The sequence below is a fragment of the Sminthopsis crassicaudata genome, chromosome 6 (assembly GCF_048593235.1).
Source record: "Sminthopsis crassicaudata isolate SCR6 chromosome 6, ASM4859323v1, whole genome shotgun sequence".
Lineage (NCBI taxonomy): Eukaryota > Metazoa > Chordata > Mammalia > Dasyuromorphia > Dasyuridae > Sminthopsis > Sminthopsis crassicaudata.
The window spans coordinates 66,014,826-66,029,722 of record NC_133622.1 but is presented as its reverse complement, the minus strand read 5'-3'; the positions used below and the strand labels follow the sequence as shown (position 1 = coordinate 66,029,722).

Sequence of the window (14,897 nt, the reverse complement as noted above, 5' to 3'; positions counted from 1 at the left end):
ATGGGATTCTTAGCTGTAGCTTCATTACTTACTTGGGACCTTGAGACCTTGGCCCTGCTGAACTTACAGCAATGGGGTGCACTGTGAATTCTTCTGGGCTGTTCTGCTTGTGTGCAGAATTGGTATCAGCTATATTTTAAATTATACCGATACTTTTTAAAATGCCAGAATAATTACAAAAATAACCCTTTCCCTTCCACTTACAATAAAGAAAACCATTGAATAAACAGGCACAAAATACCTGCATTTAACATTTGCAGCATTCCGCACCCATACTCCTACCTTTCTACTGAGAAATGGGACATTTCTTTTATCAACTGTCTTTGGGACCAGTTCCTCGTAGTCAATGTGAGTTAGTATTGTCTTAATTTTTCTCTTTTTTCCCCCCTTTATGCATCAGGTTTTTTCCCAAGTTTGCTCTACTTATTTCTTCTGATAATAATATGCCATTATATTCATTTACCATAATTTATTCAGCTGTTCCTCAATTGATGGGCACTATTTTTCCTTTCTTCCCCTTCTTCCTCAACTTCTCCTCCTCCATCCTCCCCCCTTTTTCTTTCCTTTCCTCCTTTTCCTCTACTTTGTCAATAATTGCCCCTTGTTTTTAACAGTACACTGGCATTATCCTTTTAGAAGAGGTCAAGTATTCATTCTTGGAGTGGAAAAGAATTGTACACTAATGAAGCTTTGAAAACATTATTAGCTTCTATAGCTTCTAGACTCAAATTTTCAGTAATGTTTAAGCTAATTCCAATTTTGAGAAGGGTGTGTGTGTGTGATTACTTTCCCAGATTGAACTTAGGGTTATTTTCCAAGGTTGAACTTAGGTTTGAACATATGGTCCTTCTGCTTAATGAAATTTATAAGCCAAGAAATGGACTTATCATTCTGGAAGAAATAAGTAAGACAAAGAAGGAATTACTTTTTACCTTATCATCCTTCTCAAGGAGATAATTACCTGCCTTGGTTTCAGGAAGTGAATGACAAATAACAGATGGCTAATATATAACTGCTTTCTATTTTTCAGAAATGTTCCTCTTGCAATATGCATATCAATGATCATAGTCACTGTTGGCTATGTCCTAACAAATGTGGCTTACTTCACTACTATCAGTGCTGAAGAATTGCTGCTCTCCAATGCCGTGGCAGTGGTAAGTACAAGTTATGGAAAATGCAAATGCAAAATGGGTTATGGAGTTGAAGCAATTTGCCAATGGTTCCCTCTGGCAGAAACTTGAGATTTTCTGTCCTCTGATCATAGGTATCTGGGCAAGGGAGGAAGTGAAAAAGGTCTTGGACATCAGCTTTTATAGAAGTATGTTAATATAAACAACTTCACTTTTACAGCATCTTTCCTTGACATATTCCATTTAATTTATATGGCTAGAATCCTATAAAACAAGTGCTGTTTTTACAATCATTTAGTGCATTTTCTGCATTAGGTTTTTTATAGCTAAAATAGGCCCACATACAGAACTTAGAAGACTTTCAGCGTTGGTGATGTTTGGAGGGGACTTTTTTTTTTAATGGAATAATATAGCTTACCACTGGGGGACCCAGAGACTATACAAACAGTAATTGAATCTAAGCAATAATGTAGACTTGGCATTCAGTTTTATTTTTAGCTGAGATCATTGCAGTAAGAAAATGCTAATAAGGGTCTACCTAAATATCTCTGACTCAACTTTTTCCCAAAGTTCCTGTTCAGGATTTTCGAGTTGACCAAATTGTGTATAAAACAATTGTTGACTCTGAGAAACTGTTGGTAAGTGTTTATTAACAAGTCTTCTTTGTACAAGGCATTGTGCTAAGTGCTGGATATTAGAAAACCAAAATAAAAGAGGCAACAATCAGTCCATGCCCTTGAGGAGTTCACAATCTAAGAGTACATGATCAACTATGTACAAGATAAAAGCAGGATAAACTAAACAGGATAATCAAGAGGGATTGGGAAATTTTTTTTTCTTTTGTAAATATTTGTTTCATAATCTATTAAAAATTCATACTACTTCATTAAAAATCTTTATTGATGAGAGAAAAAACATTTAGTTGGAATTCCATATGAAAAGAAAGATGGAGACAAAGACGGACATAGAGAAACAGAAACCAAGGAAGACTAGGGTACAATTCCTGCTTTTGAAATATAACTGCAGTGAAACTTCTGCCCAATTCACTTGGTTTCTCAGTGCTCTAGGCTACTCTATTAGACTACATGTTGAACATAAAATCTAACCTAGATCTGTAGATTAGTTTGTGAACCCCCTCCTGGTGGATTGTACTTTTTAAATAGACAGTACTACATTACTCAGCCAGCATCACTTACGAAGGATAAGCTGCCTAATCTCTTTTGGTCACATGTGGGAGTTTAGTGCACTAAGAATGATTTTGCTCACTGCAACTTGTCATACAAAATAATTGAAATCATATATATATGCATATATATTACTCATTTCAAGTCTGCAATGTGATTTTAACATTTAAAGATTGTTAACTTTTTGGGGGGTCAGGGGGTCCTGGTATGGTCTGAGATAATAATGCATCATCCATGTCAAAGGCAATTAATCAATGCTAGAAATTTTCATTTTTGTGTATACATGCATGCCCAACAATAATGTTTTGCATAGTAAAAATTTCCATCATTCATACCACTGAGGAAAGTATGCTGTGATGCATATTCTGAGGGAATAATGTTAGAAATAACATCAAAAATAAACATATGTATTATATTACTTCTCTCTGTATTTATCTTTTGCTAATTTCCATGGGACTTGATGCATCATTTTGGATGAATTGAATGAGTAAGTTTTCTGGAGATATGTTCTTGTGTTCTTAGAATCTTAAGTATAAGAAGCTAAAAAATGAATTTGGGTTTCATTAAAGGAGGTTTCACAGACTGTCTTGAGTTCCTCTTATACTTAGTAAGGTAACAATGGGTATCATCATCCCACCAGTGGGAGAAGTGTTAGGAAGCATACCAGCTCCCCTCTGGGAATATGGATAACTGATGCCTTAAAACTATGTCCCTAGCTTGATTAGTAATTCAAATGGGTCCAGCTGTTTGAATGGGTGATGAGAATGATAGGCAACCCTTTTCTTCCCTTACTGTCTACTTCCTGCATGTATAGAAATGTTCTCAAATGGATTGTAGGCTTGTCAGGTTTGTATTATAAATAAAAATCAGGACTCCTCTTGATCCAGAAATGTAGCTTCTGAAATTTCATATGGATTAGAAGGAGGAAGTATTCACTTAATGATACTAGAATCTCACTGTTCTAAACTGACTTCATATGGACAGAGGTCTCAAGGAAAAAAAATGATCACCTTGTTAAGGAGAATTGAAGAGATTTGCAGTTGAATGTGTGCCCAGAGTGACTGGATATTTTTTGTGTTAACTCTTCTCCCCTTAAATCCTTCTCCCTTCTAAACTTCCTTACTAATGTTGAAGGTACCATCACCCTCCTAATTACCCTGGTTTACAACACAAGTATCACTATTGTCTCCTCACACTCCCATGTCCTAAAAAATCTGTTGCCAAGTTTTGTCATTTCTACCATCTGCTCTATACTTTCCCTTCTCTTCACTCACATGAGTGACAATTTTGATTCATATTCTTATCATCTCATTTCTGGATTTCTCCAGTAGTCCTGTGGTTAGTCTCTGTGCCTCAAGTTTCTCCTCATTCCTATGCATTCACCATTCAACTCTCCAAATGATTTTTATCAAAGCACAGGTCAGGCCATGTCACCTTCCTACTCAGTGAACCTCAGTCAGTGACTCCCTATTACCTGTAGAAGCTAATAGGAAATCCCAACTTTACAACTTGACCCCTTCCTATCTTTCTAGTCTTACACTTATTTTATTTCATTTCTTTTACCTAACAATCAGTAACACTCACTTTCTGATCATCCCTTGCATAAAATACTATCTCCTGTCTTTATTCTGTCTCCGATGCCTGGAATGCTCTCCTTCCCTATACACAAAAACTATGTCTTTGTGTGTGTGCATATATAATATTTTTCTGCATATGACTAAACATCTATCAATATTCATGTAGATATAGGTAAATGTGTGTAGTAGTTTGCATGTTGTCTTTTCCATTAGAACTTAAGCTCCTTTGGGTCAGTGATGATAGTTCTGCTTTTTTTTAACCTCCTTGGTAGTTCCAGCACTTACGACAATGCTTGCATATAAGTAACAAGATAATAAATGCTTCTTGCTTTCTTATCTTCATGATGCTGCTATTCCTCTCTCTTACCTATGGGCTGCTGAACAATAGGATAACTCCTTCCTCTCATCTTTCTTCCACTCCTTTCCTCCCTGTTCACATTAAATGTACTCATGTATGACCAACTGAGTCTAAAAGAGGTAATCAATCCATTGTGGCCCACTTTATAAGAATAATTTTGTGTCTTATGCAATTAAGAATTATTATTAAGAAGTTCATTTTTATTCTTGGCAAACTACTTCATTTTTCTTCCACCTTATAAATATTTTCTTTATTGTATCTTTCTCTAGACCTTTGCAGAAAGGCTTTTGGGAAAATTCTCATTAGCCGTTCCAGTTTTTGTTGCCCTTTCCTGTTTTGGCTCCATGAATGGGGGCGTTTTTGCTGTCTCCAGGTAAGAGAATAAATGTGTACTTAATCAAAAGATGACTGCTCTTTGGTTATGCTGGTCCAACTAACCAAAATAATGGTTTTATCAATAGAATGAGGAGATAGGCTAGAATAGAGTCATTAAGATAATCTCCAAGATTTCTTCCAGTTTTAATCCCCAGATGAGGAAAGAGGCACTCTGACTTCCTTTATTTTGAGATATTACCTTTAACTTGATTATAACTCTTTGAGGTGCATGAAGATTAGTATCTTTTTTAGTGATAATAACAGGTATAATAGCATAGGTTGCTTTTGGCTCTAAAGGTGTTTTGGACCTAGAAAGGTCCTGGAAAGGTCTATCTAACCTTAGTTAGATAGATAGATACAGTCAGATAGGAGGATAATAAATAGAGATAGGGATATAGTGAATAGGGAGTTGAATTTCGTGTGTGTGTGTGTGTGTGTGTGTGTGTGTGTGTGTGTGTCTGTATTTTAGAGCCAGAAATCTGGAATCCTCCTGCCTCAGACACATGCATCCTATCTGACTCTGGGAAAGTTGCTTTCGAGTATGCCAAACAGCTCTCTAAGATACTAATTTTCAGAGATGTCAACTTGAATTTATAAAGGAAGTTTCTAGGTTCAATCCCTGTGAAAAGAGAGAGACAGAGAGAGAGACAGAGACAGAGACAGAGAGAAAGAGAGAGAGAAAGAGACACACAGAGAGAGTCACACAGAGAGAGAGAGACAGAGAGAGAGAGAGAGAGACAGAGAGAGAGAGAGAGAGAACAGAGAGAAGCATAGAGATACAGTGAGAGAGTCTGAGAAAAAGAGAGGAGACAAAGGTCAAAATGCTACATTATCTTACAAAGGGCCTATCATTTCATTTTCATTATTTTTATTGTCAATCATAAAAATGATCATTAGTACTCTTCTGATTAATTTTTATCAATGCCTTCACTGGTGTGAAAAAGGCCCTTCCACAATGTAGACCAATGAGAACTCTCTAATTTAAGCCTTAAATAGTTTCTTGGAGGTGTTGGGAGGTTAAAACTGGGGCCAACCAGACAATAGTAGCAGAGGCAGAAACAGGTCGGAATTCAAGTTTTCTTGAAGGCCAGGACTCTGGTTTTTACTTGGAATGATTAAAACTGTCAGCTTTTCCATTGTCATTATTATTTGCTCCTTTTTTTTTTTTTTTTTTTTTTTTTTTTTTAAGATGCAGGAACTCACCGTAAATGAGACATTGACTATTCAGTCTACTTAATGAATAATCGTATGGGATTGGCAAATTTTGTATACTTCTAAATTCGGTTTCTTTCACTATTTCTGTAGTCCTGCCTCAAAAGAGAAATGCCAGGATTCACTTTGGGAGAACTGAGCCCATTCCATATGAAAAGATTCTGGTTTTCTCAAGTTTTCCTTTGTGGAACGAACATTCATAAAGTCAATCCACATTTTTCTCCCATCAGGTTGTTTTATGTTGCTTCCCGTGAGGGTCACCTTCCAGAAATCCTCTCCATGATTCATGTCCGCAAGCACACTCCTCTGCCAGCTGTCATCGTTTTGGTAATGCATATTAACAAGTGCTTCTCCATGAAACGGGGATAACAGGCTTGCAAAGGCGGAATCAAAGGAAACTTCTCAGGGGCTGCTTTCTTCACTTTTCTTACTGAAGCTTATAAGGGGTGGAGTGAGACTTGCATGAGTAGTGTTCCGTCCTTATGGATTCCTTTTTCATTACTGACATTTATACAGTACTCTGAGGTATGTGAGATTCTTTAAATGCACGTCTAAGACATTGACTCTGCAGAGGTTATCGGTCTCATTTACAGATAAGGAAACTGAGGGGTCAGAATATTTAAGTGACTTTTGCATAGTTCACATAACCAATCGAGTATTGGAGGTAGGATTCAAATTAGCTCCTATTGCTCAGGGCCAGCCCTGTTTCCTCTATAAAGCCTTACTTCTGTCCACCACCCATAGGTTTGTAGTTCTTCAGAAACTTTCTCCTGCAGTCCTCTCGTTTTATCGATGAGGGAATTGAGGCTCAGGATGTTGAGTATGTTTTCCGAGGTGACACAGCTGTAGTATTTATTAGCAGTGGGATTTGAACCCCAGTCCTCTAGATGTTCTCTTCCCTGTAGAACACGGCCTCCCTTTGCTCCATCTTTCTTCCTCGTCACATTTAACTCTCCCAGGCAGGTAACTAAAGCCCATCTCATTATGATTTTCCTTAGAGTTTGAAGGGAAATGATTAGCTTGACCCCTGTCACTGACTCAACACCTTGTAGAAAAGGCTGTCTGAGTAATGAAGCTCAGATTCACTTAATTGAAAGTGAAGCTCAGTGCTGTAGACTGAGAACACCCAGGCTCATCATAGACGCCTTATAATGAAAAGCACAGACAATTATGCACAAAGATAATGGAGGAAGACTTGGGCTGGGGAGTGATTCTGTGATTAAAAGTGAGACAGTTGGGGAGAGTACCTAAAAGGAATCACATGCACATATTAAAACCCAAATTAGGGTTTCAACATTTTTTTTTTCATTTAGGGACATAAATTTTGGAAAAAACAGGTCGTAATAGCTAGTAGGAGATAGAAAATACTCCCAGAATCCATTACTGATGTAAACTTTTACCTATTATTTTTCAGCACTTCCATCTGCTATGAGGGGCACTAGATAAGGCATTGGACTTTTTAAAAAAAATAAATGCATTTAATTTATTTCAAAATGTTTCTGCAAAAATTCCTTCTGAAGTACACGTTCTCCATAAGCTTCCCCCGTGAGAACAGAATGTATTATTTATTCTATGAAGAGGCCTTTCATTTACAGCCCAGACTGCCACTCAGGCCCTCCTTGGTATGCGCAGCTGCAGAGACACTTTGTGCTGATCTTGACTTCTTCCTTATTTTTTACTGTCTTGAGGGTCAGACGAGGCAGGCACAGAGTGAGAGTGACTTTGGAGGGAAAGAAAGGTCAGTGGTTTGTATTCAGGAGTAAGGGTACCATTATGTAGAGATGCCCGCTCGCAGGTGTGTAGCTCAAGGAATTTATTGGGCAGCGTTTATGAGAAAGAGCCATTGGTTTTCAAAATATCTTATGCCATTATTATTTGTTATAGCTTCATATGCAGTCATACTAAAAAACAAAACAAACAGGCGTATAGTAACATAGATTTATCTCTTGCCTGGGTTATTTTAATAGGCTTCTAATTGGTTTACCTGCAAACCCTTCTCCCACATCAATTCTCTATTTTATTGTTGAAAATTTATACCTAAACTAATGATTGGACTGTGTCAAACTCCGTTCAAGAAATTCCAGTGATTCCCTGTTGCTTTTAGGCTAAAAACCAAACTCCCATATTTGACATTTAAAAGTCTTTCACAGTCTGACATCAACTTAGGTTTTCATAATGATTCTTTTCATAGTCTACATTTGAGCCAACTTGTTGCTTCCCATTAATGACATTCTCTCACCTTTGGATCTTTACATAGGGTGTCTTCCTTCTTATCTCAGCCTTTTGGAAATCCTCATTTCCTCCCAAACTCAGCTCATTTCTTCCAAGCTCTGCCTTCTCTTACAAGAGCCTTTCTTAATTCTGCTAGTACTTAGTTCCTTTCCCAATTTTTATTTATTTATTTTATTTTATTTTATTTTTTAAATTTTTTTTTCCTGAGGCTGGGGTTAAGTGACTTGCCCAAGGTCACACAGCTAAGAAGTGTTAAGTGTCTGAGACCAGATTTGAACTCTGGTCCTCCTGAATTCAGGGCTGGTGCTCTATCCACTGCACCACCTAGCTGCCCCCTTCCCCCAATTTTTAAATGATAATTATTTTGTTTTTTACTCCTGCATATATGTAATTTTGTATAGAATGGAAATATCTACATCTATACATATATATGTATGCATGCATGTATATTTATGCACATATATGACATGTGTGTATGTACACACAAATAAATGTAAACTTTTTGAAGTCAAGAATAGTTTCATTTTTGTCTCTGTATCCCCAAAAGTTGGCACACTTCTGGCATGTAGTAGATATATTATTAATGTATATTACATTGAATTTTGAACTTTTAAAGGCGACATACAAGTCTTCCAATCCAGTTCCTGCATTTGACAGAGAATAGGAAACAGAAACCCAGAGAAATCAGATAATTAGCCCAAGGACACTCACATTACCATAATCTCAAAAAAGGAAATCAATACCAACTTAACTATTTTCAACTATAACAAGTGTCCTACATAGCATATGAATCTAGGTACTCTATTTCCAGAGTTTAATTTCTTTGACTTGATATAAAAATATTTTCTCTTCTCTTTTCCCCCTTCAATGAAAGGAACAAACCCATAACCAGATGCTCATATTAAAATAGAATGGCCCTGTTCGTTGATCCTGTTAGTTATTTTGTTTGCGGGTGGGAGGAGATAATAATGATGGTCTTGCTTTTAGTCATGTCACAAAATGGTGCTGTTAATTCACTGTTTCTTACAACACATTGGTGGCTCACTGGTCTAAGAGGTCATTTGAAATCTAATTAGTGGCTGATGCTCTGTAGTGCTCTCGTTATTTGTATGTTCTGTTTTGCTAGACTCAATTGGAAACTTTGTTTTTTCTCTCTTTTTCTCCCCACAGTACCCTTTGACGATGATAATGCTTTTCTTCGGTGATCTTTATAGTCTTTTGAATTTCCTCAGTTTTGCCAGGTGGCTTTTTATTGGGCTAGCAGTTGCAGGACTGATTTATCTCCGATACAAACGGCCAGATATGCATCGTCCTTTCAAGGTAATCTAGTCATTTTAATGGTTTTACATAAATCTCCACAAGTCATAGCTCTTTACTTGGGACAAGTCAATGATGACACTGGTGACAAGAGTTTTCTCTTGAATCTCCTGGCAAATGTATGGCCTATAGATTTCCTTAAATACAAGACTATTTTCCCTGCTGAAGGAAGCTCTTTAGTAGACTTGTGTTTCTCATGATCACACCTGTTGACTTTAGAGGGTTGAGAATTTATAGGCTTTCCAGATTTCTTCTTTGACAAGTTAGAAAGAAAATCTTAGGATTGTCAAGAGCCATAAAGATTTTCAAGGAGTCAGGTAAAGATTTATGAAAGACCACTAATTATTACATTATTCTATTGGATTTGTGATCCTGTTGATCTTGTTATTACAAGGGTGTGCTGGCATTTATTTAATGATTAGTTCCCTGGGGTGGGCGGGGATATGCTTTTAAGTTTAATCAGAACTATTAACATTTTTCCATCACTTTAAGTCTTGACAATCAACAAAATAATAACTCCTCAGATTTATAGTTTTAACTGAATCATTCTTATAAAGGCTCACACCAAAATGGATAATTAGGTTTCAGGAAGTGCTGGTTCAACACATTCCTGTTATTCCCTCTAAATGATGGAGACTGTAGGTTTTGCTTGTGTTCTACTTGTCCATAACCTTCTATAGGTTCAAAAGAGTAAAAATGAGGGAATTTCACCTTTGTATCTTCAGCACCCAATACAGGATCTTGCAGAGACTAGAGAAATCTAAGTGGGCTTGGAATTTTTAAAAAAGGGCTTAGCCCGTAAACCAATATGTAATATGGTAAACTAAAATGGAAGTGAATCACTATTACCCTCATATTGGCTTAGAAAAATCACAAATTCAATTATTTCTCTTAGGTTGTATTTTTATTTATTTTGGTAAACATTTCCCAAATATTTTAATCTGCTTCACTATACTTGGGATTTTTATGAGATGCTTGGTGGGTAAAAGAGTTTGATAAGTCTGCTCTAAGCAACTTTTTATGGGTATAAATTACAGAGAAGATACTGACCAACGTTGGTAAAGGGAGTGTCTTCATTGGGAGTTCTCCATACTGAAGAAAGCTAAGGTCTAGTCCTTATCATTATCATCATCCTGACTTATTATCTTGATAATCTGTACAAGGCATCATTTGTATGTAACAAAATCCTTCCCCCTTACACAGCTGCAGCTGAATATAAGAAATCAGGAGTTTACAAATGAAATTTTTTGAGTATTTTAATGTCACCAACATAGCTATTTGATGTTATCATATAATTTCTTTTTCTGAATTGCATTCTCCAAAAAGAAAACTATTAAGTTCATATTTTGGGGTAAAATTCAAGAAAAATATATCACTTTGTAAAACGTTTATTTTATTCATCACAACTTTCCTTGGAAAAACTGAGTATTATAACCACAGTTTCTCTGAATCCTTCATAAAACTGATTGGATCTTGTCATTAAGTTCCTTTTAAAAAGACACTGATAATGTTGTCAGAAAACTTTTTAATTATATTCATTGCATAGTGTTGGGGACTATCTTCATCAGTGGTCAAAGAGGAATTTGCCTCTTTTATCCTTTTATCAGTCCTTGTGGCATTTCTCGGAAAAGAAATCAATACACACTTAATCATTTTTAAGTGTAACAAGTGGCCTATGCCACTTGTATCATATTAAAATGGATTATAATGGCAACTCTCAAAGGTTCAATTTTTGAAGTCCAAAAATATAAAATATGTTCATCACAGTCAAAATTAAGACAGGTCTTTACTCTAGAGTGTTATTGCTCACTGATAATACTTTATGGTCCTTCAGCACAGTAAAACAATTAATTGATTTAAGTAAAGAAGAAAATTTCCAGAAAGTGTCTTCTTCCTTCAACTATCAAACCCATGTAAACTCTCACCTCCAGCAGCACCTTGTAGCATCCCAATCTTTCTCCAGCTTCCTGCCCAATGGAAATATTTCTTCAAATGTTCTCTGGATACTTGACATAACTTACCCTGATGTTTGTTTTGTTTTGCTGTGTTCTTGGTAAACCTTGCCCTGGGTAGCAAAATTTTTATTTACATCTCTAACACTAATACTTAACCAACATAAGAAAGGGCATCTGTAAGAAATAGTGTTTTATGTTTTATATGACGTGAAGACATCCATCTTGACCTATTCCAAACATGTTTTAATATATACCCCATGATGCCATTATTGGGCATTTATTACTGAGGTGCCTTTCATCAGTGTAATCAAGTCCATAGCTATAAGAAGTGACTTAACTTTTATTTATTTGTATCACATTTATTTAGTGTCCAATGAGAGCTCTAAGTGACCTTTGTCATCTCTTTTTATTTCAGGTGCCGCTGTTTATCCCAGCTCTCTTTTCCTTCACATGCCTTTTCATGGTGGCCTTGTCCCTTTATTCCGATCCTCTCAGTACCGGGATAGGTTTTGGGATCACGCTGACTGGTGTCCCGGCATACTATTTCTTCATTGTCTGGGACAAGAAGCCTACGTGGTTCCAGAGAATATCAGGTAACGGTCTTGATATCATGCAAAGATTTAATAAAGGTAGATATATCGTTATTGTGAAAGCCACACTGGTTGGGATATGTGTATTTCTTAAAACAGCATGCATTAAAATGGCAATTAAATGGCATTTGTACTCAAGATGCTTAAGTTCTAAAGGAGAAGAATATATATAACTACCATATACATTTATATGTATGGGGCAGCTGGATAGTACATGGATAGATACCAGTCTTGGAATCAGGAAAATACTTCATTCTGAGTTCAAATCCAGTCTCAGAGACTCAGCAAGTCACTTAACACTGTTTGCTTCAGTTTCCTCATCTATAAAATGAGCTAGAGAAGGAAATGGCAAATCTGCCAAGAAAATCCATATAGGGTTATGAAGAGTTGGACATAACTGATAATTGGAAAAAAAAAACAATAAAAATTTAAGAAAATTGTGGTGGCAAAAAAGCAAAAGGAACTGGATTCAAATCCCATCTCTGCTGTTTATTGTTTCAACAATGTTGTGCAAGTCAATCAGCTTTCCAGACCTTCAGTTCCCTTATCTGCAAAATGGACTCAGTGGCCTTTATAATTCTTTCCAACTCTATCTTTCTGATTCTGTTAATTTGACTCAAATCGTGTATCAGTGTGCATTTAGTAGCAATGTCATTAAACTTCCTTGGGGTTCAGTTTACCTATCTGAAAACAGGATTTTTGCCTAGTATGTATTTTTAAGATCTTTTGTTCCACTTCCCTATGTTGCCATTTGTCTAGTTCAGCCAGGATCCAAGCACTTCATCTGGGAGCTTCTTGCTGATTTTTTTACCTGATAGCCAATCATTTAAAAAATAATACTACATTCTAGATGCCCTGTGTATAACCTCATATGATCTACTTTCTCCTTTGGTCTATCATGAGTCAGAATCTATATTAACAGAAATGGCTGTTTTATAGAGATTATATTTAACTGGGTCATGAGGGAAGGGTTTTAAGTCTAGCAGAGAAAAGGATGGGTTTCAGCTTATGCTTGGAATAGGGAAATTGCTTAAGGCATTGATGTCAAAGCCATATAGAACAGGGGCCACTAAACCCTCTATGAATGAGGATCCTGACGGGGAACATACTGACTTAGTTTTAAAATGTAATGTTATCTATATTTTATTGCAATTTTATGTATTTTGTTAAAGGTTTCCCAACATTTTAATGTAGTTCTGGGAACATTTTGTATTGTCTCAGGGTACCTGGTTCTTGTTTGATTGCTCAGGAAAGGTCAGAGGTTAGAAGCACAAAATCTATTTAGGGAATTGACAGAGAGTAGTGTAGTTTGTTTGGGGGTAGAGAATCATCCTGAGCTAATCCTTAGGGCTTGTGGAAGAAAAGGAACAGATTTCCCAGAAATCTCTGCCCCACAAGGGGGTTATAATGGCAGGAGGTATTGTTTCTCTTCACTTCTCCAAAACTCTCCCTTTTATCTTCCAAGGCCCCAGTCTCTACCTCCTTCTTAATAGGTAGGGGGAGATGGAAGAAGAAAATCTTCAAAACCAAAAACCACTACAGTGCAGGAGGAGGAGGAAGAGGAAAGATAGTTGTATTTCAGGTATTGCAAAAAGAAAATCTGTGCGTTTACCCAAAGAAACATTGTTAGACATGATGAGTCAATTCTCCTATACGACATTTTAGGTTAACAGGTTATTGTGGGCTAGCTTGGGACACCATATTTCCAAAAAAAAACCCAAAAAAAGTCAAATTGCAGTTATAAACAACTTGCATTCAAAACAAAACAAAACAATCTTTTTGAAGAACAACCAGTTTCTAAATTGAGGGTTGCTCCTCTCTGAAGTGAATAATTTTTGGAAAGAAGAGAAACATTTGAATTCAAGCCACTAAGTAAGTCCTTTTCAGGCTAGGCTGATACCACTGTTGGAAGAACCTTGCCAGGACATTTATTTCAGGCAGAGAGTAGCTCTTTAAGATTTTAAAGCTATTAAGCTCTGTTAAAGAATTTTTAGATAAAAAATGTTATTAGGTATGTAATGACCTACTTGTACTTTCCAATCCCTTAAGTAACTTAATTACAGTGGTTCAGGATTGGGAATAAAGGCAGCTTAATCAAAATGTTGTATTTCAGAGAATCCGAGGTAGGGCTTTGTATATGGTGGCTGTTCAATAATTGTTGACTGAAATCCCTCTCCCACCTCCCCTAAAAAGTGTGTGTGTGTGGGGGATAAACAGCTCAAATCATTTAGGAGGAAGGGAATGAAGACTCCATGATCTTTATTATCACAGGTTCTTCTCAGTGTTCTCTATCAAACCTAGTATATCTTGGCACCTAGCACAAGAGCCATTGTTTGTTGCATGGTCCCCCCTGTGTAGAACATGGGCACATCCTGGGACATGTAGGTTGTGTTGAGTTGCATCAGTGTCAGATTGTAGCATGGCTGGGAAAAGGGCTAGATACGGAGGTGGAGGATGTAGTAAAGATGATAAATAGTGTGGGAACTACATGGTGCCATAGACATTTTCTCAGAATCTAGCTGTCTTTGGCAGACTAGACCTCTTCATTTTTGCATTAGTGTTTAGGATTTTGATTCACTTCACAGCAACAAGTGTCTACCATGTAATAGGACTTGCTCTAGGATCTGAGGATATAAAGACAAAAGTGAGATAACCTCAGTTAGAGGGGAGCATTATGAACCAGTATGAACTAAGCAAATCTAAACTATGTATAGAATAAAACAAAGTCATAAGAGCATTTCCAAGAAGTCTCTTTGGTCTTGAGACGAATTTATCTCATTCTTTAATTTCTTCCAGGGAGATTCTGTTCTCATCCGAGTTTGTATTTTGGTCTGCTCTATCACCATAGTAGCATAGTTTCAGGTGTTTTTCCAGGGGAACTGGGAGGGTTTTTTGACTTTACTCTGCCATATTAGCTCCATCCCAAGAACTCCTTGAATAGAAAGTCATATGGAAGGTTGGGGAAGA

The 14,897-nt window shown here is 36.7% G+C and overlaps 1 protein-coding gene across 1 annotated transcript in view; it reads left to right on the top strand.

Annotated features, from left to right (window-relative positions):
* SLC7A11 (solute carrier family 7 member 11) overlaps nucleotides 1-14,897 on the top strand; it is a 110,626-nt gene that overhangs the window by 75,769 nt on the left and 19,960 nt on the right. Inside the window, exons 7-11 of the mRNA XM_074276161.1 lie at nucleotides 1,031-1,154; nucleotides 4,519-4,622; nucleotides 6,067-6,163; nucleotides 9,239-9,388; nucleotides 11,756-11,933. Coding sequence (XP_074132262.1) covers nucleotides 1,031-1,154; nucleotides 4,519-4,622; nucleotides 6,067-6,163; nucleotides 9,239-9,388; nucleotides 11,756-11,933 — 653 coding nt within the window. The remainder of the gene's footprint in view (nucleotides 1-1,030; nucleotides 1,155-4,518; nucleotides 4,623-6,066; nucleotides 6,164-9,238; nucleotides 9,389-11,755; nucleotides 11,934-14,897) is intronic.